The following is a 26,892-nucleotide window of genomic DNA, read 5'->3' on the forward strand; positions in this document are numbered from 1 at the left end:
GACTTTACTGCTCTCTCTTTCACATCTGCTGCTGCTACTGCTGCTAAGTCGCTTCAGTCGTGTCCGACTCTGTGCGACCCCATAGACGGCAGCCCACCAGGCTCCCCCGTCCCTGGGATTCTCCAGGCAAGAACACTGGAGTGGGTTGTCATTTCATTCTCCAATGCATGAACATGAAAAGTGCAAGTGAAGTCGCTCAGTCGTGTCCCACTCCTAGCGACCCCATGGACTGCAGCCCACCCGGCTCCTCTGTCCATGGGATTTTCCAGGCAAGCCTACTGGAGTGGGGTGCCATTGCCTTCTCCGCTCTTTCACATCAACTCTGGAAAATATATTAGAATGCAGGTTCTAATGGGAATCCATTATCAAGATAACAATCCATCAATTCTAATTTATTTTACAAATTACTCACTAACATTGATATTTTTACAGTTAACCAGTAACAACTTACATTACTGGCAGTGTCCTGTGCAATTGACCATGATACCTGGGTCATTTAGCTGAGAGCACGAGCGGGAAAACTGCAGTCCACAGGCCAGCCTGCTGCCTATTTTTGTATGGCCTGCAAGCTAAAATGGTTCTTACATTAAAAATTTTTTTTAATCTAAAGAAAAATATGGGTGACATGTAAACGTTATATAAAATTTGAATTTGTGTCAGTGAACTTTTACTGGAACACTGCCATGTTCATGGGTTTATGTATTGTCTGTGACAGAGCTGAACAGCTGAGAGACTGTAAAGCCTAAAATATTTATCATCTGGACCTTTACAGACAAACTTTGCTGACCCTCAGGCCAGAACTAAGAATGACAACTTCTGTGGTAATAGCTCTTAAGCACAAAATCCTGAATATAGACTGTAAACTTAATTACAGAGACATTAGTAAAAAACTCTGTGGGATGTAATCTATCCCTGAGTTGTCCAAATTGTCCAATTTCCTTAAGGACAGAAGCCAACAAAATATAATTAAATATGGCTCCTGCATTTTGTCTGAAGTCATGTTGGCAAATTCATCTTTGAGACTACAATGAAGCAAGAAAAGGGCACTAGGCTCTAAGCTGGAAGACCTGGGTTTTAGGTAAATCACTATTAAATGCATTCTAATCTTTTCCAATCTGTGTATTATTTTTAAATAACATAAAAAGCACTAAAATGGCAAAATAATGAATCAAAATGTTTTAAGAAAAGAAAAAGAAAGTAAAATATACCCCTTTCCCTAAATCTAACTATAAAAAGTCCTCCTATTCATTGTAAATTGCTTAAGGGGGAAAAAAAGCACTTGGCTAATTTGAGTGTGGATAGTGGGTTCCATTTAATGAAAGTTTTAATGAATATGCATGTGCCTTTTTAAAGTAAGTGTATTGGATAAACTGGTGTCTCAAGTCCTTGCCAACACTGGTACATGCTCAGTCGCTTCAGTCGTGTACGACTCTTTGCTACCTTATGGACTGTAGCCCTCCAGGCTCCTCTGTCCATGGGGATTCTCCAGGCAAGAATATTGGAGTGGGTTGCCATGCCCTCCCCCAGGGCATCTTCCTTAGCCCAGGGACTGAACCTGGCTTTCTCACGTCTTCAGCACTGGTTGGCAGGTTCTTTACCACTAGCGCCACCTTGGCAGCTAACACTGGTAATTCATGCCAAAGGCCTAGCCTCAGTTTTTTCATCTGTAAAATTGGACTAATAACAGAATCTACTTCCTCTGGTTGTTGTGAGGATTAAATGAGTTAATCCATGTAAAGTGCTTAGAACAGCACTAAATAAATTTAGCAAACATTATTATTCTACCTGGGCATTTACAAAAATACACTGGTTGGGCATCTCCCCTGTAACAAGTACAATGTTAGAAAAAGGACTACAGAGATAAAATAGAAGTTGATTCTCCTATCGTAGGTAAGAATTAATGAAATTTGAGTCTACAGAATTTTCACTTTAGTATGTCCATAAACTGATGATTCTCTGAGATGATGGTGAAATTCAGTTTTGCATTCCTGGTCTATAAATTCTCATTTCTGAACCATAATTATTGTCAAAAATGTCAAACTCTGTTTTACAGGGCAAAACAGCATTGTTATGAAAGATCTTTCTATTTATGTTTCAAAAGGCAAAAGCTCAGTGTTTGCTAAGAGAATGACCACAGGTAGAACATAAAAATGTTGGCCAGTCTGGCAATGTATGTGAAATACAGACTTTGTGAACCAAACTTGCCACAGAAGTAGTTTCATTTATGCATTCATTCAACAAATGTTTGCTGAGTACCTACTATGTAGGAGTATCTGTTAAAATGATGAGTAACAAGCTATAGTCCCTCCATTAGGGAGTTAGCAGGGAGGACAAGACAGCAATTACAGAAAAGTGTGATAAGTTAAATGATGGTGAAGCCGAGTGTGCTATGAGAGCGTCTGGCAGGGGCCTGAACCTACTTAATCCAGGGGATCGGAGGAAGAAACAGTTACGCTGTGACCTGAAAGATGCATAGGAGTTCAGCACGCCTAGGCAGTGGACACTGTCTGGACACAGGGAATGTCAAGAGAGGTGAGAAACCGGGTCTGAAGAACTGAGAGCAATTGAGTCTTGCTGGGACACAGCAAGGTGAGGAGTGGTGACGAAAGAGGACAGTGGAGGTAATCAAAGTGGCTCTCATTTTACACTAATGGAAATGAGATATCGTTGAAAGTTCAAAGCACAAATGTGCAAAACTGGTAATCCAAGGAAAAACAGTTCATGAAACAATTAGCCCGACTTGAAAGTAAGCAGAAGGAAAATCCCTTAATTTATTCTTTCCCTGCCTGCTACAGAGACTAGCTTGAGTCTCGATTCAGTTTTAACCTATTTATAGAGGAAATATTATACATGAGAGGGTGAAATATAAAAATATTTGCTTTCTTATTTACAATGTGGGTGTTGCACACTCAGCCTCACTGCTGCACAACCACTACACAACCACCTTAGAAGGTGACATACAGGCCCTCCTTAGCCATGGCTGGCAGGCTTCGTAATGAGGCCACTGCAGTCGGGCGGAGCCTGGGACTTGAGTCAGATGACTTGAGTTCGAAGCCATTGCTCAATGACACTTGACCTCTCTCCATCTGCAATGAGGATCATTTCTCCTGCATCCCTTGGATGCACGTGGTAAATTGTGCAAAGTCACAGAATTGGGATGCTTTCCTCATTTTTGTTCAGTTCCAGAAGAATGTGAAAGCCTTTTCCACAGGGGAAGTGGCCTTTCACCTCCGACATGGATTCCAAGGATGGCATTAGAAATCACAGTCTCCAGTGTTGTTTAATCACAAAACCCACAAAGTTGGAGTCAGCTTTAAAGCAATTGGGGTGGGGTATGGCAGGGAGCCAGAAGACTCCAGAAGTCTACAATGGGAATGCCTCAGCAGCATACACCCATAGACTCTTTCCCTCTAAATGGGCTATTAACTCAGACAGCTGGAGTAAAGCAACGTTTGGGTTCCTTTGAAAAAAAGGAAGTGCATTAAGTCAAGACATTAGTATAAATTATGCTGACGGATAACCCAGTTTACAAGTCTAAACATGTGAATGGATACTCTAAGTAAATTCACTTGATGGGGCATTTTCTAATTTTAAAAATGTCATCTTTAAAAGGTTTCTACTCCAAATTTCCACAGTCTCCAAAAATGTTAATTTATTATTAAAATGCCTTGAATATTTAAGATGATTTGTCTATTATAATACATTTAATTGTACTCAACATATGTTGATTCTGACAACAGAATTAGCTGTAACCACAAATGAATACCTTAATTTATTAAATACAGTGGTAGTAGAGTCCAAATTCTAACTTCTAAGAATGCCCCAATTTCTTATCATTAATATAATTTTACATCTTCAGGAATACTCACAGTTTTGTTTTTAACCTTTCCAAGCAGCAATAAAAAATGTGTCCTCTTAGCTACTTACTAATTGAGAAGACATTTCAAATAAGTCTGAACCATTTTCATATCACTGTTATCTCCATCCTTCTCCTCATGAGCTGTGTAAATATCTAAAGACCTTCATGCTCGGTGGAAATTTGAAAGTTCTTCTGCCTAGAAGGCTGACTGTGAACTTGGGCCATCCAGCGAAGTTCTCTTTAGTATTACTCCAAATAACTCCTGAACGTAGTTGGCAGAGTGAAGGTTGTTTAGAGACATAGTTTCTAAGCCTGGCTTTCTCTGCTTTACTATGTGTTATCTGACTGAGCAGCCAAGGCTACATGGCACAAGAGTCATAAAAAGAGTGTCTTCTTGGGTCTCAAATTCCAATCAGTATAATAATGATGGCAATAATCATTTTCATCAAGCCAACTCAGACATGTTGTAAAGCTCAAGTAAGAAAACATATTTGAAAATGAGTGTTTAGAAAAGTTTTAAGTACTTTCTAAAAGTATGGGTCATTATTAAACAACACTTCAGTTAGAAAAGCAGCTTGCTCTTTTTTCCAAAAAGCTGAATCCTATGTGTCTTGTTTTTATTTTTTTACATAATAGACGCTAAAACAATACTGAATATTTTTTAAAAATATACTAAAGGCTCTCTAATGCATTGACTCTGTTCGCTCTGCCACTGCGGTTAAGGGGTCCCCATCAATAAGTAGAAGGTCAGGGCAACAATTAGAAGCAGACAGAACGGAGAGGAGAAGGTCTGATAGGCAGCCGATGGCATGAAAATGTCCTCGTACTTGTAAATACTGACAACGCGCTCTGAAGTTGGTGGTGAGTCTATATCATGTCGGGTGATAGAGCCTTTGAGAAGAAAGAAAGAAAAAGGAAGCAGCAAGAGAAAAAAGGTACAGATTTAAAATGATACATGCAAACCACAGAAAAATGAGACAAATCTTCAAAGAGCTGCTATTGTTTTCAAATATATTTTTAATATTAATATATGGACCACTAACAACTCCTGACTGACTCCCTTGCAGATGAAGTCTATGGGATGTAAAGTGGTAGCCTGGCCAGGCCAGATCAGAGAGGATGTGCTGTGTGTCTACAAGTCTGCATGTCTGTCTGGTGGAGTGGAATGGAGGTATGAAAGGAGGAGAATTAAGATACCAAACAAGTCTTTGGATGGAAAGCATTTTTTGAGCTGGTTAGAAGAGGAAAAAGGGAAAGGCTGTATGTAAAGGCTGCTTCATAAGCTAAAACTGATAGGAAAGGCCTGACCTTTTGATTAACCAATATGAAACTCGGGTGAGGGAGACATGCCTATGAGTTCAGAGCAAAGATCTCCTTGGAAAACGGGCCTCAAAGGGAGGGTTTTGAAGTTACTATCTGCCAGGGAAGCTGTGCCATACTTGACATGCCCAGCCCCTACCCCAGTGTCCATGCTGGCTCTTGTTAACACAAACCAAACTCCTCAGGTTGGCAAGAGTTTTTGTCTCAACAGGTCCCACTCACCTCTCTTCCCTAACCTCTCTCACTGGTCACCTTCGTGAATTCCCAGGCTTAACTATGTACCTCCAGTTCATGCCCTTCTTGAGAGACATCTAATCCCATATCCTCCCTTCAAGGCTCAGCTCACAGTTTATCCTCTTTGAGAGACCTTAAGAGGATGGATAGGGTTTGATCACCAGAGAGGCGTTAGAATAGTGTTCACAAGACAGGAAAAGTACAAGCCTCTCTGTAAGGTAGGAATGTGTCCGTGCTGTTTGGAGATACTGAGAACAATGTCAGAATGCTGAGAGTGCTTATCAGGCAAAGTCTCCAGCACTGGGGAGGGCTTGGAATACTGGGCCATGATATGAATTCAATATCATTATTATCCTCATTGTAGATGAAAAGAAATTAGAACTCGGAATTTAGATAAAGGCTAGATACAGCTACCAAGGGGCAGAATCAACACTCAAACTCGGCGTTTTAGATTCCAAACCCCATCAATTAAAATGAGTTCATTTCTCCAGCCTAAGACATAGTTTATTTCCCAGGGTACTAAGAGTAATCCAAAATATAATTGCAGATTCATTGTCAGTAACCTGGGAAATAAGCAAATGGAAAAGGGGTCATAAATCTGGAGGCATCCAGATGTTTTCCCAACTAGAAACAGGCAAAGAAAGGCATGAAATTTCCAATCAATCAATGGCAACAATTTGAAGGAAAGAAAAAGATCCTATTAGGCAATGGATGGGGAAAAAAAAAAAAGTGAAAGTGTCAGTCACTCAGTCGTATCCAACTCTTTGTGACCCCATGAACTATAGTCCACCAGGCTCCTCTGTCCATGGAATTTTCTAGGCAAGAGTAGTGGGGTGGGTAGCCATTTCCTTCTCCAGGGGATCTTCCTGACCCAGGGATCGAATGCAAGTCTCTTGAGTCTCCTGCATTGGCAGGTGGATTCTTTACCACTAGTGCCTCCTGGGAATCCCCTGAGCAGATTCCTTAAGCTCTCTAAATTGAGGATGATAATTCCTACAATTCTGGAGGACATGGTGAGAAGTAAATGAGACCATTGTGAGAATTAGAGTCCATACACCATACACAGCAGACATACGATCTGTTTCATCAAGCCATAGCTCATCATATATTATCTTGTATATCTCACTCTAACTATGCGTGTGTATAACTTGTCCCATTCTGTGTTCATGTGTATAGTAAGTCCATTACTATATTCTGAAGGCAGGATCCTGTCTCCTTTTTCTGTGTTATACAAAGTGCTCATCACTTTCTTGTAAATAATGACTCCCAGTCAATAATGACTCAAGCATAGCAGTGTCTGGTGTTTAATCCAGATCCCAAAATGTAAGCTTACCCTGAATGGCTGGACCCCAAGCAAACAGGTAATACCAACTCAAATGCAGATCGACAATCGTTTCATCTCTGGGAACATTTACAGGCCGTTTAAATCTGCAGGTGACCCGATTGTTCTCAAAAACTCCTTCTTCATCTCTGGCAGGGTTTCTCTGAATCTCCTTCGCCCACTGGCCTACGTTATAGAAGTGTTGTATGCGGACCCTGCCATTGTCGTCGTGGACGCAGGCCATGACATCGTCACCACCCTAACACAAAAGATGATGGAGAAAAAAAAGTTAAAGTTGCCTCTTAGGCAAACTCTTCTGCTAGAAAGAAATTTCACTCCAAAATATACATTCCGTGACCTCTGTAATTGGAAGTCCCACCCCAAAAATTGTTTTAAATGCCATTAAAAAGCTGTAATCAAGTGACCAGAGTTTGCACCACCATATCTGACATTGAGTATGTCCTCATGTGCCACTTAGGGAAGATTATGTCACCAGCTCTCTAGTAGTCCTGCCGAAAACACAGACACTTAACCTAATCATGAGCAAACAATTAAATCCAAATTGAAGGTCATTCTACAAAAAAAAGTGGCCTGTAACCTTCAAAAGGGTCAATATCATGAAAGACCAAAAAAGAAAAAGCTAAAAAAGTGTTTCAAAATCAAGAAGAAGACTAAAGATATTGTCATGTCAATACATGACAACTAATGGTGTTCCTAGACAGAACCCTGCATCATAAAATAAAATTTTCTATAAAGCATAGCATTGTGGCAAAGGGCAACTTTTGATAGTGGACAGTGTATCTGATAATACTACAGTATCTATGTTAAACTTCCTGAATTTAATAAATTATATAATGAAAAAGAATATCCTTGATCTTAGGAAATACCTGCTTAAATATTTAGAGTGAAAGGGTCATGATACCTTCAATTTAACCTCTCAAGTTTGTAGAAAATAATAAAAATCATAAGTAGTAGAAGTCAGAGTAGTAGCAGCAGTTGCAGCAACAGCAGAAAGAGATAAAGCACGTATGGCAAACATTACTGTTTGTGAGAATGTTCTGGAACCAGATGGTGGTGGTTCCACACCATGAATGTAGTTAATGCCACTGAACTGTATACTTTCAGTTCAGTTCAGTCACTCAGTCATGTCTGATTCTTTGCAACCCCATGAATCGCAGCACACTAAAATGGTTAAAACAGTAAGTTTTAGGTTGTATATGTTTTACCACAATAAAAAGTTACCATTTGGTGAAGCATATATATAGGAGTTTATGAGACGACTCATTGGAAAAGACCCTGAGGCTGGGAAAGATTGAGGGCAGGAGGAGAAGGGGATGACAGAGGATGAGATGGCTGCATCACCAACTCAATGGACATGAGTTTGAGCAAACTCTGGGAGACAGTGAAGGACAGGGAAGCCTGGCGTGCTGCAGTCCATAGTGTCCCAAAGAGCTGGACACAACTTAGCAACTGAACAACAGGTGAAACATCTATATATATATATATAGGAGTTCATGGTCCTATTGCCAGCATCTGTTGGATCATAGGGAAAGCAAGAGAATTCCAGAAAAACATCTACTTCTGCTTCATTGACTATGCTAAAGTCTTTGTGTGGATCACAACAAACTGTGGAAAATTCTTCAAGAGCTAGGAATACCAGACCACATTACCTGCCTCCTGAGAAATCTGTATGCAGGTCAAGAAGCAACAGTTAGAATCGGACATGGAAGAAATGAACTGGTTCAAAATTGGGAAATGAGTATGTCAAGACTGTATATTGTCACCCTTCTTATTTAACTTATATGCAGAATATATAATGCAAAATGCTGGGTTGGATAAAGCTCAAGTGGGAATCAAGACTTCCAGGAGAAATATCTGTAACCTCACATATGCAGATGACTCCACCCTTATGGCAGAAAGAAAAGAGGAACTAAAAAGCCTCTTGATGAAGGTGAAAGATGAGAGTGAAAAAGCTGGCTTAAAACTAAACTTTCGAAAAATGAAGATCATGGCATCCAGTCCCATCACTTCATGGCAAATAGATGGGGAAAAAATGGAAACAGTGACAGACTTTATCTTCCTGGGCTCTAAAATCACTGCAGACGGTGACTGCAGCCATGAAATTAAAAGACGCTTACTCCTTGGAAGAAAAGCTATGACAAACCTAGACAGTGAATTAAAAAGCAGAGACATTAATTTGCCAACAAAGGTCTGTCTAGTCAAAGCTATGGTTTTTCCAGTGGTCATGTACAGATGTGAGAGTTGGACCACAAAGAAGGTTGAGCACTGAAGAACTGATGCTTTCAAACTGTGGTGCCAGAGAAGACTCTTGAGAGTCCCTTGGATAGCAAAGAGATCAAACCAGTCAATTCTAAAGGAAATCAGTCCTGAATATTCATTGGAATGACTGCAGCTGAAACTCCAATACTTTAGCCACCTGATGCGAAGAGCCAACTCATTGGAAAAGACCCCGATGCTGGGAAAGATTGAGAGCGGAAGGAGAAGGGGGCAACAGAGACTGAGATGGTTGGACGGCATCACCGACTCAATGGACATGAATTTGAGCAGACTCCAGGAGGTGGCAAAGGACGGGGAAGACTGGCATGTGGCAGTCCACAGGGTTGCAAAGAGTTGGACATGACTGAGTGACCGAACAACGATGACAACGGTCCTACTCCTGCAACTTGTCTATAGGATTAACGTTAAAAAAAAAACAAAACTAAAAACGTTAAAGATGTTTATCAGCTATAAGAAATGTACCCCTCTGTGGAGAATGCTGATAATGGGGGAGGCTCTGCATGTGTGGGGACAGGGTATATGGAAATTTTCTGTACCTTCTTCAGTTTTGCTGAACCTAAAACCTCTCTAAATAATAAAATCTAATAAAGAAATAAGCAATTCATTATTTCCAAAAAAAAAGTCAATGACTATTACAAAGAGGTTCCATTTTGCTTTTCCTATACATCAGGTTTTGAAAATTTTTAAATCTGTACTTCTTAGAGTAATAGGAAGAGAAAAAGAAACCTAGATTTTGAAGGCCTTTAGATAGCAAAATGTCAAACATGAAATTTGGATGCTTCTTACTCAACCTCCCTCCTCTGAGCCCTCTAATGGTAAGGGTGCGTGCACCATGGGTGCAAATCCATTCCTGGACAAGAAATGGTCAGTTGCACTGAAAGCCAGCCTGTTGGATGGCACACAACCACTCTTTCTCCCATTGACCCTGAAGTAGGAGACAAATGATGTAGACTAGTATCCATGCAGTCTTACCAGGTGGACCCATTGTTTTGCCGCCTGGAATGAGAAGCTCATTCTTCTAGCGACCTCTCCAAAACCAAACTCAATGGAGTTTTGATTGCTTAGCCTGATCCCCAAATCTCTTCTTATGACCCACCTATAACCCAGGTCCAATCCACCGGCAAAAGCCTGTCAGTATTACCTTCAAAACATACCTGAAACCTGGGCCCTTCCCACCACTCTTGCTGCCCCCATCTCATTCTAAGAGCCTCAAAACAGACCAGGTGAAGAGAAGCATCTTATCCAAAAAGCAGCCGCACATGCAAAGGTTCAATGGCCTGAGAAAGTGTGGCTGTCTGGGAAATACCTTGGCACAATGCATGGCAAATGACGAGGCTCTGGAAGAAAGAGGGCATGATGCGGCAGAGGCACAGAGAGAAGCAGAGATAAGCAACGGACAGCAACCTGGGTTCCTGCCTGTTCCTCTCCACAGTCCTTTCTGAGGGCCAGATGCATTCTTGACAAGGTATGATGTGGAATACTAAATTGTTGGACCCAATTCTTCACTCCCCTGTTGTTGTATTATATATCTACACCTTCACAAGGCCTCTTGGTTGGGAAGGATACTTCTTTGCCCCTTCATTCTGGGTTAGGCTGAGTGACTTACTCTGGGCAATGGAATATTACCAGCAGATGTGATGTGAACACAGGTTTGAAATCAGCTTGGATGACTCTTGTGTTTCTGCCTCTGCCATGAAAAAAACATGCCTTGGGAGCCACTGGTTCCAGAATGATTAGACAATATCTGAATCCAAGCCATGGACTGGAGCCAAAAGCAACCGAGTCCCAGCCAATCCATACACATGTGAGCAACAAATCAATGCTGACTGTTATCAGCCATGTGGTTTGGTGGGGCTCTCTTGCAGCATGACTGTGGAATTAACTAATGAATACAAGTAGGAGATACCCTGTATTCTCATAACCAACCCTTCCTTCTCCGTTTAAAATAACTTGAATTATTATTTTTTAACTTGTAATCGGAGAGACATAACTAGTATAATGGCTATCATGCTGTGATCAATTTACTTGCTTGGATAAAGAAAATCAAATACCAGGAATTGGCTTCTCCCATTTAAAAGTGGCACGGGTGCTTAGGGAAACATAACCACGCTCGTTCTCTAAAATCTAAAGTGGTACAGCAGACTGAAGAGAAAAATCACCTTCCACCACGATTTGTGTCTTACCATTTTCTTGTCTGAAGAGAATCCAACTGCAACCCAACCATCGGTGTCTGCACTCAGCTCAAATTCCACATCAGCCCCTATCATCCGGTAGCTAAGGAAGTAGTCACAGGTTTCTGCGTTACAGCCCGGTTTGCCGTATCTATAGGATATACCGAAACAGGTATTACTGCTTCCGCCTCTACGTCTTCAAAACACATTAAGAGAGCATCTCTGTGTCAGGCAGAATGCTAAGCAATATGAATCAGATCTCTGCTCCCTGGGATCTCAAAATCACAATTTCATCCAGGAGAGACTGCAAAGATGATCTGCTCCTCTTTATCTATGTACAAACGAGGTCCAGAGATGAGAAGGGACTTGCCGAGGGAATCAAGCTGTGGCACGGGCCTCAAGTCCTAGCCAGAGTTCTCGACATCTTATTAGAGTTTCTCAAATATTCACAATTACCAAATTATTTCTGACTACTTTTAGAGAACAAAAAAATCCTGAGTTAATAATTTAAATAATTTAGATTGCCATTTCTTTTCATTTACAAATTTTCAATTAACAAAAATGGACAAACTGAAGACAGATTAAACTACAAAACCAGGACCTTTTAAATTCATAGCATTCAGGGGAAAATGATGTCATTGGCTGAAACTGACTTCCTGCTTACCCACCCATGGTATGTCTGATTGTACTCTGCAGGGTCTTTATTTTGAGCCTGTGTCTTATTACGAGTCACGACTCCATTCTCCTCTACTTTTATCTGTTTGAACTGCTCCAAAACCCTTATACATACAGGGCACCAAACGAATGCCTCATTTACTTATATTCACTGGATGCGAATGCATCATTTACTTACAAAATTTGCCTTTGCTCTATTGAGCTGCTTGGGACTAATAAAATTCAGACACTAAAGTAAGATGTTTATCCAGATAATCAGATTATGCATTCGTTAATCCGTTTAAGGAGCATCATTGCAATGAAAACATGAATTTAAATTTTCTTACAGAGAACTTGTGGATCCTTTGAGGACCAGCAAGCCCTAGTTTTAGGAATACTGCCTTTCAGAAATGACTGAAAACTGCAGCAATGGATGGGATAATCTAAGCTCAGATAAAAGGTATCTAAAGGTATAGGATGCAAGGCTGCTAAGTACTGATGGAGGAGGGAGACAGGGAACATGCAGCTTTGCAGGCAGGTACCCTGAGCAGCTGGCAAGGGGTGTAAGCTCAAGACCACAGGAACTGGAGTGAAAAAGCTGCAACGGGTGAGCAAAGCTAAGTGAGTGGGCCAGAAAGCAAGTCTCCCTGAAGCCAGCAGGGCACTAAAACTCCTTTTCTTCTCAAAAATATCCCCTAATCACCAGAATTATTCATTGTTGGCTATCTTCCTTAATAACAATAGTATCACTAGATTTTTAAAAATTCCTTAGAAATACTCTTGCAATCCAAAAACTCAAAACCCCTGTATTCAGTTTTTAGTCCTTGGACTTTGAGTCCCAAACCAAAAAAAAAAACAAAAAAACAAAAAAAAAACCACATTCATTGCAATGGCAATCAAAATCTTTACTCAAGGACAATTTGTTTTTGGAAATAAAGGACTCAAAGAAAAGGAGGCTTTCTCAAACAAAGCAGAGCTGTCTAGATGGAAGGTCACTGTCTAGCTGTTTTCTAGCTCCAGTCTATCACATCCAGATAGAATACTACTAATAATCAGGCACTAGATCTGAAATAACTAGCTGGACACTAGAATCAGTGCGTACTGACTAGCTAGGATCATATAGCTATCCACAGTCATGACTATTGTTTTAAAAAGGAATTGGGTCTTAGACATATCTGTTGGGTTGCCCCAAATGTTCGTTTGGGTGGTTTTTCCGTAAGATGTTATGGAAAACCCAAATGAATATTTGGGCCAAGCCAATATTATTACCTGTCCTGCCCACACCCATACTGAATGAACAGAGACAAATTCTGTGTCATGTAATTCTTTTTCATACAACCAACTGGTTAGACCCCCAAGTCAATGGCATACAGTCATAAATGAAGTCATAAATGAACCAGAGAAGTAAGTTCTAGGGCCAAGGGGCGTGAGACAGTTCAAGGCCTTTAAGGCTGCAACCTGGGCTGGCCACTGGAAATAGGTTACATTCGTGCTGAAGTTATGAGGGGCATGGGCCCCTGGTGAGAGTGAACTGCATGCAATTTAAATACTACCTTGAGAAGCAAATCAAAGTCTTAGCTTTAAAGTTCTCCAACTCACAGATCTACCAACCTAAAGCAGCCCTTAGTCTTTCCACAGTCATCCACTTTGATTTTGGCAAATGGATCCACAGGAGGAGCAGTAGGGAAAGGGTAACCTGGCCAGTGAGAATAAATAAAGTTAGAAAATCCAGGAACAGCATTTCCAATGAGAAAAGCTACTTTTTAGTACGTTGACTATTCTCTATCGCATGAGTCTAGAAATGGTCAAAGCCTCAGAAAAGAGCTCAGTTGATGCCTAATCACCCTCTTCATGAGGGCAGGTGTGGGGCACACATCTTTGAACCCAGCCTACGTGTTAACTGAGAAAGGGCTTTCTCCTCATTTACAGGTAGGGTGCCTGGGGTACTGAAAGAAGACATAATATCATAACCACTGGCTCACCAGTGTCCACTGGAAGCATGAAAATAGAGTTTTATTCCATACACCTGCTCTAAGAGAAAGAATGAACAATTCTCTATTTGATAGCAGAGGCTTTCCATTTATAGCTGTATATTACAATAGGATCTCTCTGTTTCTGTGAACTTGTTTTTCATCAAGCTGTAGAGGACATTTTCATATCTCATATAAATTTGTTAATCCCATCATTTCACGCATCTTTCTTGTAAGATGACTTAACATCATAATGCTTTCAACCACACGTCAAAGGACAGCCTGCATTGCGTTTCCAGTTTGTGCCCACAAATATTTTTATTCTAGGCTGTTCACTCCATGTACACAGGAATTGTGTGTGATTCATCTGGTATTCTCTGCCCAGCACACTGCTTGGCACTGGACATTGAAATGATTATGCAACGAATCAATTAAATCACCCATAGATATTAGGCAATGTAAATACACTTTTAAAAAATTATTGTATTAGTTTTTCTTTTCTCACTATTCTGAAGTCTTTTGTGATTTGTAACGCTTTTTTAAACGAGGTTTTGTTTACTTTGTTTCATTAAATTATACTTAAAGACCAACAGGTCACACTTGCCTGGTTTATATCTGTACGTTTTGTGTTCTACTACCCTAGATCTTTTTTTTTTTTTAATTGGAAGACAACTGCTTTACAATGTTGTGCTGGTTTCTGCTGTACAATGTGAATTAGCTATCAGTTCAGTTCAGTTCAGTCGCTCAGTCGTGTCCGACTCTGCGACCCCATGAATCACAGCACGCCAGGCCTCCCTATCCATCACCAACTCCCGGAGTTCACTCAGACTCACGTCCATCGAGTCAGTGATGCCATCCAGCCATCTCATCCTCTGTTATCCCCTTCTCCTCCTGCTCCCAATCCCTCCCAGCATCAGACTCTTTTCCAATGAGTCAACTCTTTGCATGAGGTGGCTAAAGTATTGGAGTTTCAGCTTTAGCATCAGTCCTTCCAAAGAAATCCCAGGGCTGATCTCCTTCAGTATGGACTGGTTGGATCTCCTTGCAGTCCAAGGGACTCTCAAGAGTCTTCTCCAACACCACAGTTCAAAAGCATCAATTCTTCGGCACTCAGCCTTCTTCACAGTCCAACTCTCACATCCATACATGACCACTGGAAAAACCATAGCCTTGACTAGATGGACCTTTGTTGGCAAAGTAATGTCTCTGAATTAGCTATAAGTCTACATATATTCCCTCCCTCTTCAGCCTCCCTCCCACCCCTCCTCCACCTTACCCCTCTAGGCTGACTACCCTATATGTTGATCAAATGCTAAAGTACAACCCTACCTTCTCACCATCCTTAAGTACTTGGGCAAAATGCATTACTTTTTCTACTTTCATGCTTGTTTTATGCTAAGTCCTATGTCCACTTCAGTACTATAGACTGAGTTCTGCCTTGGATGAGTTTTTGATATTTATTGAGTTCAATGCTACAACTATGTCAAGCATCTTCCTATACATTCTTCCTTTTAGCTTTCACTACAATGCCGTGGGCATTTTTTTTCTCAGGATATTTATCCAGGAATGCAACGACTACCTATGTTGGTTAAGATTCTAGAGGTGTCCGAAAGACACAATCCCACGTAATGTTGTTTCTGACTAAAGTTCCCCATCTTCTTCCATTATACTTTCTAGCATCCAGAATAATTCATCAGCATACAGCAGGTTTCCAGCTCAATAAATGCCAGTCATTATTATTACTGGTTTATTATTACTGTTACATTTTTAAACTGACCATTGGGTAAGATTATCTCTAGAAGAATGGGTTTCTAAGCTCCAAGTAAGAGCAAGTTTTAGAACAAAGGTTACTTATAAATGTACTGAACTAGTTTATTTAGTGTTGGCAAATGGCTCATTTGTCAGGGTTTTTCTAGCACTGATTCCCTTTTATCTTATATGCTTCTAAATCTTGGAATGAGAACTTATGTTGTCAAATGAATTTTGGCATCATTTAATAATGTCACGTTTTTCTCATTTTGTAAGATGTTTTTAAGTTATTTATTTTTGGCTGCAGTGGGTCTTTGCTGCTGTGTGTGGGCTTTCTCTAGCTGCAGCAAACAGCGGCTGCTCTCCAGTTGCGCGGCGTGGACTTCTTGTAGTGGTGGCTTCTCTTGCTGCAGAGCACAGGCTCTAGAGAGCCTGTTTCAGCAGTTGCAGCACGCTGGCTCAGTCGTTGTGGTGTGTGGGCTCAGTTGTCCTTTGGCATGTGGCACCTTCCCAGACCAGGGATAGAACCTGTGTCCCCTGCATTGGCAGGTGGATTCTGAGCCACTGGACCACCAGGGAAGTCCTGTATAATATATAACCAGGGAAGATGCTGTATAATAAAGAATTTGATGGGTTTTTGTTCCTGGTTCTTGGGTGGGAGGGAGAGAGACTCTAAATCCTTGGAATTTCCCAGTGGGTCTTTGTTATTCCTGAGCCCCTTGGGATCACACCTGCTTTTATGCTAAGAGATAAGATGACTCAGGATGGAGGCTGGTCACTAGGAAAGACCCAACACATGGGTACAGGTTTGGGGCTTTGAGCCAACCCCACGTGGGGCAGGGGGGAGGCGAGGGTATAAGGGCTGGAGATTGAGTCCAATAATGTAGCTAATGATTAAATCAGCCATGCTTAGGTGATGAAACCCCAACAGAAACTTTGGACACTGAAGCTGAATGCATCTTCCTGGTTGGTGAATACACTGAAGTGCCAGGAGGGTGACAAGTCCTGATTCCATGGAGAAGAATATTTCCTTCCAGGACAGGACATGAAAAGTGCATTTGTGGGCTCCCAGACTCTGACCTGTGTGCGTCTTCATTGGCTGTTTCTGAGTGTTCCTGAGTTCCTTGGTACTAAAACTACAACTGTATGCACAGCCCATTTCTGAATCCTCTGAGATATTCTAGTGAATTACAGAACATGAGAGGGATTGTGGGTGCCCCTTGGATTGGTAGCCAGCTGGTCTGAAGTGAGGACAGTCTTGTTGTGGACCATGCCCTTTAACCTGTTGGGGTCATGAGTGCCAGAACTGAATTTCAAGACAACAGCTGGGTTTAGTATCAGAAGATAAGCAGAGCAATATTTTATTTTTTTTCCTGAAATTAAACGATCTCCCTATTTGGAATAAAGTAAATTGGGACCACATGCCAATTTTTAAGCTCCTATATCTCAGCTACAGCCCAGCCTCTACAGTCAGCTCTAGGATGGGCTAGGACTCTGCAAACCACATTTCTCCTCTGCCAGCTGGCTAGGTTCTGCCGAAAGGAAACATTAGAGGGAGGCTGGGAGGCAGGAGGATCTGCCAAAACAAGACCATTTGTTCCTGTTTGACAGCCGTCCAATCAGCAAGTCCTCAGCAACTCCACTTCATCCTTGCAGTGGCAATTGGTTTGAGTTTCCAGTCTTTTTTCTTTTTCTTTTCTAGCTGTTTTCTAGACTCCCAGAACCAGCCTCATCAAAGGAACCAGCATTAGCTGGGCAGACAGCCCACTCTCAGAGGATGGGTGAACCTCTGGGCTGAGGGCCCTTGTCTGAGCTCCCAGGTTCTCAAAACCTCAAGCCCTTTTCTCTGCTCCCTCAGCCCCAGGGCTGGCAGCTGCTTCCCATAGTGACTTTCTCTGAGCTCCCTTTCTGCTTCTGTAGTCCCCCAACACCTTCTCAGACAGCTCTCTGGGCTGGTTTTCAAAAAGCTTAAAAAACTGGTTTCTGGCTTTCCTACTGAACCTTTGGGTAGAGACTAAATGTATTAATCCTTAACTACCAGTACAATGTGTTTGAAGAAACCACACCTTATTAGCAGTTGTCATCCTGACATCTAGAAAATGATATTCAATTGGATCTATTTTGCACACATTGTACAATTTTATTGGAAAATTATTTTGATTGTAGAATTCTGATTTTAAGTACCCTAGGTGCACAGAATGAATGATATTTCTCTTCGTTTACAGAACACTCCATTGAATGGATATACCACCTGTTTTTAATCTATTCACAGGTTGACAGACAGTTGGGCTGTTTCTACTTTTTGGCTACTATGAATAATGCTGCCATGAACATCTGTGCACAAGTTTTTGTATGAACATATGTTTTAAGTTCTCTTGGAGTAGGACTGCCATGTCATATGATAACTCTTATGTTTAACTTTGTGAGGAACTATCAAATTATTTTCCAAAGTAGCTGTACCATTTTACATTCTTACATCAATGTATTGTGGAAGGGTCCTTTTTTAAAATTTTTATAGTCAGCCTAGTAGATGTGAAGTGGTATCTCGTTACGATTGTGATTTGCATTTCCTTAATGACGAATGATGTTGAGTATAATTTCATGTGCGTATTGGTTATTTGTGTATCTTCTTTGGAGAAAGGTCTATTTAGAGCCTTTCTCCATTTTAAATAGGGTTAGCTGTCTTTTTAATGTTGGGTTGCAATGTGCTAGCTTTTAAATCTCTGCTATGTCTAGGCTTAATAAGCTTCCCAGGTAAAGAATCCGCCTGCAATGCAGGAGATGCAGGTTCAATCCTTGGGTCAGGGAGATCCTCTGGAGAAGGAAATGCAACCCGCTCCAGTATTCTGGCCTGGGAAATCCCATGGACAGAGGAGCCTGGCCGGCTATAAGTCCACGGGGTCACAAAAAGTTGGACACGATTTAGCGATTGAGCACACACACGTCTAGGGTTATTTCCCCTTTTTCTTCCATTCCTAACATGGTCTGTCTTCTCTCTTTTTCTCTTGATCAATTTTGTCAGCATCCTATTGTGATAGTTAATTTTATGGGTCAACTTGGCTGGGCCAGGTGCCCAGATATACAGTCAAACAATATTCTGGATGTTTCTGTAAGAGTGTTTTTGGATGAGACAAACATTTACCATTTTAAATCAGTGGACTCTGAGTAAAACAGATTGCCTTCCATAATGTGGGCAGGCTTCTCCCCCAGCTGGGGAGAACAAAAAGACTGACATTCCCCAAGAAGAGTGAATTCTGTGGCAGATGGCCTTCAGCCTTGAACTACAACATTGGCTCTCTCTTGGGGCTCCAGCCTGCCAGCCCGCCCTGCAGATTCTGGACTTGCCAACCTCCAAAACTGTGTGAGCCAAGTCCTTAAAACAAATTTCTCTCTCTATTGGTCTCTCTTTCATCTACACACTCTCTCCCATCTACACACACACACCCTATCAGTTCTGTTTCTCTGGATAACCCTTTCATTTGTATTTTCAAAAAATCATTTTTTACTTTTTTGATCCTCTTTGCAACCCACTCCAGTATTCTTGCCTGGAGAATCCCATGGATAGAGGAGCCTGGTGGGCTACAGTCCGCGGGGTTGCAAAGGGTCAGACACGACTGAAGCGACTTGGCACACATGCACTGAATATTTGGTTTCTATTCCATTGAATACTGTGCATCTTTATTATTTCTTTCCTCCGATTTTCTTTAGAGTTATTCTTTTTCTAACCTCACATTTTTTTTGGCATTTCTCCTGTTCCCATATCAACATTTAAGCCCAACCATCAGCTGCCTCCAGGGGTTTCCGCCTGGACATTACACGAGCAAAGCGATTCCAGGCGCCCAACACCTCCCAAATGGTCTTCCTCCTATGTTTTCTGTCTTAGTGAAGAATCCCACCACCCTCCCCAGTCTCCCAACCCTGAAACCCTAGATTCCTCCACCTGAAACACTTTCTCCACCACCATTCCTTTCATTCCCACTCCTGAAACCCGAGCCAGCTTCTTGGCTATTGTACCACCTCCACTCTGATTTCCCTACTTCCCTTCTAATTCTTCCACTGCCTGCCAGGTTTCTAAAACAGCAATTGGATCTTGTCACAGTGCTCCTTGGAGACCTTGACTGGCCTCTCCCCACCCTCTCCTACCTCTCCTACGCTCCGTCATCTTCCTGAGAAATATGGGTCGGATACCCAGACGGGCCAGCTTCTCATTCTCCCCTTAGCTTTGTCCATGCTCCCCCTTTAAAAATTATTATTGGTTTTACATTTTTCATTTACTTATTTTTAATTTTGGCTGCCCTGGGTCATCGTGGCAGTGCTCGGGATTTTCTCTACCTGTGGCGCATGGGGGCTTCTCTAGTAGCACACGGGCTTAGCTGCCCCGTGGCACATAGTTCCCAGGGATCGCAGCTGCATCCCCGGGATTGGAAGGCAGATGCTTAACTACTGGACCACCAGGGAAGTACCTTATTACTGTTTTTTTATGTTTTTGTTTATTTATTCGTTTCCCTCCACTTTCCATTTTAGTGCCTTTTTTTCCCCCTCTCTCTTTATCTAAAATTAAAATTTGGGTTAAGACCAAATAAGATTGGCTTGGGGCCAAAATTTTTTTTCTCTTTCACTTCCCTTCTTCTCACATGTGTCCTGTAAACCCCTGCAGTAACTATTCTGTTTTGAAGCAGAATTAAAGCCATTTTTTTTCTCCCTTCAGCTATTCCTATCACACAAGAGGCACTTATTTTCTTGGTTCATTTTTCCAGGTTCCCAACATACTTCTGTGGTTTCCATTCTTGTCGAACTCGCAGCCACTATCCATTCCTCTTTTGCAATCCCTTGAGCCTGTTTCGCCATACTCCACTGGGTGGTTAATGGCTTCTGGTTTGCTATTTATTGCTTCTAATTAACTCCTTGGATCATAGCTCTCAGGTATTAATTTAGTACTTAATTCCTTGTGAAGTTTTAACCAGAAATCATCTGTTCGCATCTCCAAGAGTGGCTGCATCAGCCACTTTCTCTTTCTGGACTGTCTGAATCACTTCTATTTAGCAGAGCCACACAACGAAGTGAAAATGTCAAGGGGCTCTGTAAAATGGAACATTCCACCCCCGTGAAGTCTGTTCAGCAAAGCTTTCGTTGTAGCACTCCATCACTCAGGAACCTGCCGCTCCCAACGGACTACCCCATCACTTCCAAGCCCCTCTTCCCAAATTTGCCCATGAAGATGCCCCATCCTATCTGTTCAATTGCATTTCCCAGAGCAGGTCAGCACCTTGTACCACCTTATCCATAAGGTCAATCAACAAACCCTCCCAGTTCTCTGCTACTTTCTAGCTGTGTGACTTTAGCCACAATATTTAAATCTTCTGTAGGCCAGTTCCCTTAATTCTAAAGTGGGAATGGCAAGAGTGTCTAAGTCAGAGCGTTGCCCTAAAGAATAAAGTTAATATGGATACGGTATTTAGGACAGGGACTGGCACATAGTAAGCACTTACTAAAAGCACGAATCAGTGTTACAATTGGGCTAGAGTCATGGAGATAATTAATTTAGATTATTTACCTTTAAATTATTTACCCTTTCTGTTATTTGTTTTCAGAGAAGGCAATGGCACCCCACTCCAGTACTCTTGCCTGGAAAATCCATGGACAGAGGAGCCTGGTAGGCTGCAGTCCATGGGGTCGCTAAGAGTCGGGACAACTGAGCAACTTCACTTTCACTTTTCACTTTCATGCATTGGAGAAGGAAATGGCAACCCACTCCAGTGTTCTTGCCTGGAGAATCCCAGGGACGGGGGAGCCTGGTAGGCTGCCGTCTCTGGGGTCGCACAGAGTCGGACACGACTGAAGCGACTTAGCAGCAGTAGCAGTTATTTGTTTTTGTTTTATTTTTCTGCCCCCAAACAGTATATATACAGTTTCTACTTTTTCACCAAACAAGGTGATGCTATCTTTGTTCAAACCGAAGTACAAATGAATAGATACTATAGCATGTACCCATGTTGGGAGGCTGTCTTTTTAATCTTAGTATACATGCTTCCCTGGTGGCTCAGAGAGTAAAGAATTCACCTGCAGTGCAGGAGACCCAGGTTCAACCCCCAGGTTGGGAAGATCCCCTGGAGAAGGGCATAGCAACCCACTCCAGCATTTTTGCCTGGAGAATTCCATGGACAGAGGATCCTGGTGGGCTACAATCCATGGGGTTGCAACAAGTCAGACATGACTGAGCGACTAACACTTTCACTTTCAATGCCCAATTTGATTTTCTTTTTAGAGAACCCTCAGAACAGGAGGTTTGCCCATAATCATGCAGTAATCTGTTTTATATTCTATTGTTATACTGAATACATAGATTCTGGCTTGAGAATCTCAAGGGGAAAAGGTATGAATTATAGGATTCAAGCACCAAGAACCTATCCAAACTCAACCACAGAGAGTTCAAGGGTCACAGCAGGGTTAGATAGTGTGCTATGGGAAAATACCTTGCCTAACAGCAGAGAATGGGAGGAAAAATCAGGGAAGACTCCCTGAAAGAGGTGGCATTTGAGCTGGGACTGTAAGGAAGAGTAGTATGGGCTAAGACAGTGGGAGCCCCCAAGAATTCTGAAAACTAGCATCATTAAATCAAAACATAACTAAAGTCTAAAAAACAGACATTTCAGGAGGTGATTAGAAACATCAAATTGGCCAGTGTTCACTCTCTGGCCTGGGGGTCTTGCACAATCTGGACACTGGAGAAATGGTCTCTGAACAAGGTAGATAATGGTCACTGGGCTGTCCTATAGTTTCAGGAAATTCTCTATTCCATTAATCTAATTCCCTTTTTCTGATTTCACACTACCAGGCTGCTTTTTTTTTTTTTTTAATTCAATCTGTTGGCAATTTTCAACCTGAGAAGGGGGTACCCTGCAAAGAGAAAACAAGTAGCCCAATCACTAGAAAAAGATAACCCCACTTGCACTGACAGAAAGAAAGAATAGTTTAAAGGTACTATTCCCACCTCTTCACTTGCCACTTCCTTCACCATCAACTAGGCTCCCTCCTTCCTTCTCCACTGAATTCATCCCAGGAGAACTTGCCCATTGCCTCTCATTTTCTGAATCTGTCAACTACTTTAAGTCCTCCCTGGGCCTCCCCATGGCACAGGACACTTTCTGATGCCCTCTTTTCCTTTACCTTCTGGGTGAGACACCCTTCTGGGACATTCCCCTGGTTCTGCTTCTCCCTCTCTGGCAGCACCCTTTTAAGGCAGTGTCACTGATGATTTCTAAGGATCTTGGGAAAGTCTCTACTCAGGACCCACAAGGCTAAAGCCTAGGTCCAGGGTAATCTGGGAGAGGTGCTAACCCCTGGGAGGCTTACCCCACAAACACCCCCACTAGCATCCACCAGATGGTTGTAGGGTCAGCCTTTGAAGATAAGCAAAATGGTCAAAGAAAGGAGCAGAGTGGACAAGGAAGGCTCAGTGCAAGGGAGACAGGGAGTGAGAGATGGCTGTAAAAGAAAGTTGAGTCAGAGAGAAAATTCCAGGTATAGGAGATGAAGCTTCATCCAGGGAGGAGGTCGGAACTATCAGAGATTTTTGAGGGTTAGAGCCAGGCTTCAGGCAGCATGTGCAGAATGGTCAAGGGTGGCAAGCAGACAAACTAGCAATCTGTACACTGATCCCAGGCCTTTTACCCCTGTGGGGTCACCTCACCTCAGTGCCTCCCCCTTCCGTCTCACCAGAGTCTCCTAGACTTCCTGGTTCAACTCTATAAATCCTTTTTTAGGGCTGCAGCCCATCTGGTGTCCACGTTCATAAAACTGCCTGGACTACACAACTAACTCCATTCTCTCTGCATATACAAACTGACATGGAATCTGACCTTGTCCTCCATTAGAGAACATGTGCCCAATGAGAATATAATTGCTCACATGCCACCGCTGAGTCACCTGGCTGTGTGCTAAGCAGACTATGAGCTGCATCGCTATGTATTAAATGCTTTCAGAAAGAGATGGCTTTTGTATTAAAACTATGTAGTCTTTGTTTTGGGGTTGCTTTGGGTTTTTGTGGCTGCACACAGGCTTTCTCCAGTTGAAGAGAGCAGGGCTTCTCTCTAGTTGTGGTGCAGTGGCTTCTCTTGTGGAGCATGGGCTCTAGGGCACGTGGGCTCAGTAACTGCAGCTCACGGGTTCCAGAGTACAGGCTCAGTAGTTGTGGCTCATGGGCTTGGCAGCCCTGCCACGTATGGGACCAGGGATCAAACCCCTGTCCTCTGCATTGGCAGGTGGATTCTTAACCACTGAAGCACCAGGGAAGTCCTGTACTGTGCATTCTTTCTCAGAGCCGTAGATTCTACTCTGCTTGCTGTCCTTCTACCCTGCCCCTGCACTCTCCTTCTCCCAGGCCACACGGCCGCCCAACTAGAAGACTCCACTATCAAGCCTCCCATGCAGCTAAGTCGTATGATTAGGTTCTTGCCAAACGAATGTGAATAACAGGGATTTGTGCAAACAGCCTAAAAGGTAACTGCTCGTCCTGAACTTCCTCTCTTTCTCATTTCCTCCAGCTTGAAAGAATCCATGCAAGCAACATGACTTCCATGTGGATGAGGACAAAGCCTTAGGGCATGCAGGAACAACAAGGAAGGAACCTAGGTCTTTGAATGACATTGTGGAACAGAGCTGGCCTACCAGTCCAGAACAGTCAGACTCATGAGAGAAAAATAAGCTATCTTATTTAAGCCACTATATGTTGGGGGTCCCTGTTTCAACAGGTAAGCATCTACCCAACTAGTCTATTTCCCCAAATCCATTTCTCCATAGAATACAGTAAGTCCAATTTTTGAACTAGTCATATTCCTTTCCAGCTAAAAGGCTACATTTCCCAGTCTCCTTTGCACCTATGTGTGAGCACATGACTAGGTTGTGGCTAATGAAGTGTAAGTGGAATTGTTTCATGGGATTTCTGAGTAATCTCTTTATAGTCAGTGACCTTCTTCTTCCCACTTCTTTCCCGCTGTCTGGAAAGTGAATGTAATGGCTGGTGATCAAGCAGCCATTTTGGGCCATGAAGTTACAAACTAAGAGTTGTGACAAAGCAGAAGACCAGGATTAGTGTCTCAGATGACCAGTTCTAGACTGCCTGCTTCTGGATTTCTTTACATAACAGAGGAACGTCTATCTTACTTGTGTTGTTAATGTGTGTTTGTTGTAGGTAGCTAAACTTAATCCCAAATAACAGATGCACCCAGCATCGTATTGGCTGCTGGGACAGACAACATTTCAAACCCCAACTTGATTCTTAGATATTCCTCTTAACAGAAAAAAGGAAAATCACTTTCCAAACAGCAGAAATAAGAAGCCAGTTTCCATTCCTTCTGAAGAGAATCAGCTTAGCTTTTGTGCTCACTGAAATATTGCCTGTGCAGGGAGGTCTGCATGACAAACCCCCAGTTGCTGTACCCAGGAGACCCCAACGATGGGTGGCTCACACTAGGGGTCCATGACATGTGGGAAAACAGTACTGAAGGGGACTGGAAGTGGGGAAGGAGGTGTGACCCAGCTCTTGGGGGGCTGGGCAGCGAGCAGGAACAGAACGCTGAAGTTGGGACACTAGCCACGGCAAATTTAGGTCAAAACAGACATGGAGGAAACAAGGCAATCTCTCTTTAAGAGGGGACTTGGGCTTCCCACCAGCTACTCTGATTTCACACACTCTAGGCCAGATGACAGTCTCCTCCTTTAGCATCCACTACCCCATCCCTGTCACAGATAGACGCTGAAAATTGGGGGCGGGGGGTGGGGTGGGTGGCGGAAGCCGGGGAGAGCGCGAGGGGGGCGGGGAGGGGGTTGACTCAGCCCCACTTGTCTGCAGGTTCGAAGGACTTGGCTGACCACCTCCCTCCGGGCCTCAGTCTCCCCACCTGTAAAGCCAGCAGCGAGTGGAAGGCGCTGACAGCTCTCCGGATCTCTTCTCCAGGCCGATGGGCAGGGTGAGCCTTGCGCTCCGCGGTCGGGCCTCGGCTGAGCCAGCGGAGCCTCCAATCGCCTCCTAACGGATTCCCCGCCCCCCACCCTACTCCTGCCGCCTCCGTCCCCATCCCGGGTCTCCGCTCCCGCAGCCCCTCATCCTCCCGCAGCCTCACCCTCCTCGGACAGGTAGCGCAGGTCGTAGAACTCCCCGGCGAAGGTACCGTAGGAGGAGTCGTGGCGCGGCACCGCCTCGTCGGCGCTCGAGTCCCCCCGCGCACGGCCCCGGGGTCCCCGGCCCCCCGGGCCCGCGCCGTCGTCCGCCGGGCTGGCTGCACAGGCGGCCGGCCCGGCCAGCAGGAGCAACAGCAGCTGCGCCCAGGACCGGCGCGACCGCGCCATCGCTGCGCACCGATCCCGCAGCCAGGCCGCTCGGGCCGCAGCGGGGGCGCCGCGGGCGCGGGGCCGGGACTGCGTCGCCGCCAGCACGCGTCCGCCCCCAGCCTGCAGCCCGCGCAGCCGCGGAGCCGCCCGCACCCGCCGCCTCCCAGCCTAGGCTGCGCATCCTCGCTCGCGCCCGGAGCCTCGGCTTCTTCCTAACATCCTCACTTCCTCGGCCGGACTGTCTCTGCCTCTGTCCTTTTCCCCATTTCTCCTACCTCCCTCCATGAGTCTCTCACCGAACAGATTTGACCCTACTTCACTCTTGCTACTACTCAAAAAGTGGCCCACGGACCTGCAGCATTAACATCCCCAGGTGCCAGGAACGTTAGCATCACTAACCCCTGGCCCCACGGCAGACATCTGTATGAATCAGGATGCATTTTTCCAAGATCCCCGGGAGGCCCCAATATACGTTCCCATTTAAGAAGTGCTCCCCGGAGGGTTCACCTTGGGGCACACCTTGTTCGTGTCACTGCCTCCCCGACTTTGTCCCAGCACTTTTTGGTTTATTTACAGCACTCGCTGTATCCATTATTTCTTGGGATCAAGACTGGAAAAGTTAAAATAGCAAGACCCCCACTTTATAGATAGGTAAACCGAGGTCTTCAGAGCCGGAGGGGAACTAGAACCCAGCTCTTTGGGCTGGATTCACCAAGACTTTTGGAGTGTGTAGTCAGAGGCTGCCCTTGCCCCTGAGTAACATGCCCCCTTCAAAATCAGGCAAGTGGTTTGCTGTTTCCCCACAGCAGGCAGGCACAGGCCTTGGCTGGCCCAGACTGTGGGATTCCGGACTTTCCCAAACCCTTTCCTGCTGCGTGTAATTCTCTTCCGGTTGTTTACTTTGCCATTCATTCATTCACACCAAGCACTTACTTACCACTTGCCAGGTTCCTAATTCTTTCCTAATGATGGTTTTGGAATGATAAC

The 26,892-nt window shown here is 43.5% G+C and overlaps 1 protein-coding gene and 1 long non-coding RNA gene across 2 annotated transcripts in view; one reads left to right on the forward strand and one right to left on the reverse strand.

Moving 5' to 3' along the window:
- Positions 1 to 26,892, forward strand: part of LOC123332946 — a 39,902-nt gene that overhangs the window by 10,477 nt on the left and 2,533 nt on the right. Inside the window, exons 3-4 of the long non-coding RNA XR_006550145.2 lie at positions 24,120 to 24,326; positions 25,427 to 25,544. This is a non-coding gene — a long non-coding RNA (uncharacterized LOC123332946). The remainder of the gene's footprint in view (positions 1 to 24,119; positions 24,327 to 25,426; positions 25,545 to 26,892) is intronic.
- On the reverse strand, positions 184 to 26,287 carry FRRS1L (ferric chelate reductase 1 like). The gene is given in 6 exon segments (XM_025279163.3): positions 184 to 4,750; positions 6,747 to 6,993; positions 11,216 to 11,354; positions 13,469 to 13,553; positions 25,698 to 25,983; positions 25,985 to 26,287. Coding segments are annotated over 6 exon segments (1,032 nt in total). The 5' UTR covers positions 26,087 to 26,287; the 3' UTR covers positions 184 to 4,577.

The sequence above is a fragment of the Bubalus bubalis genome, chromosome 3 (genome assembly GCF_019923935.1).
Source record: "Bubalus bubalis isolate 160015118507 breed Murrah chromosome 3, NDDB_SH_1, whole genome shotgun sequence".
Classification (NCBI taxonomy): domain Eukaryota; kingdom Metazoa; phylum Chordata; class Mammalia; order Artiodactyla; family Bovidae; genus Bubalus; species Bubalus bubalis.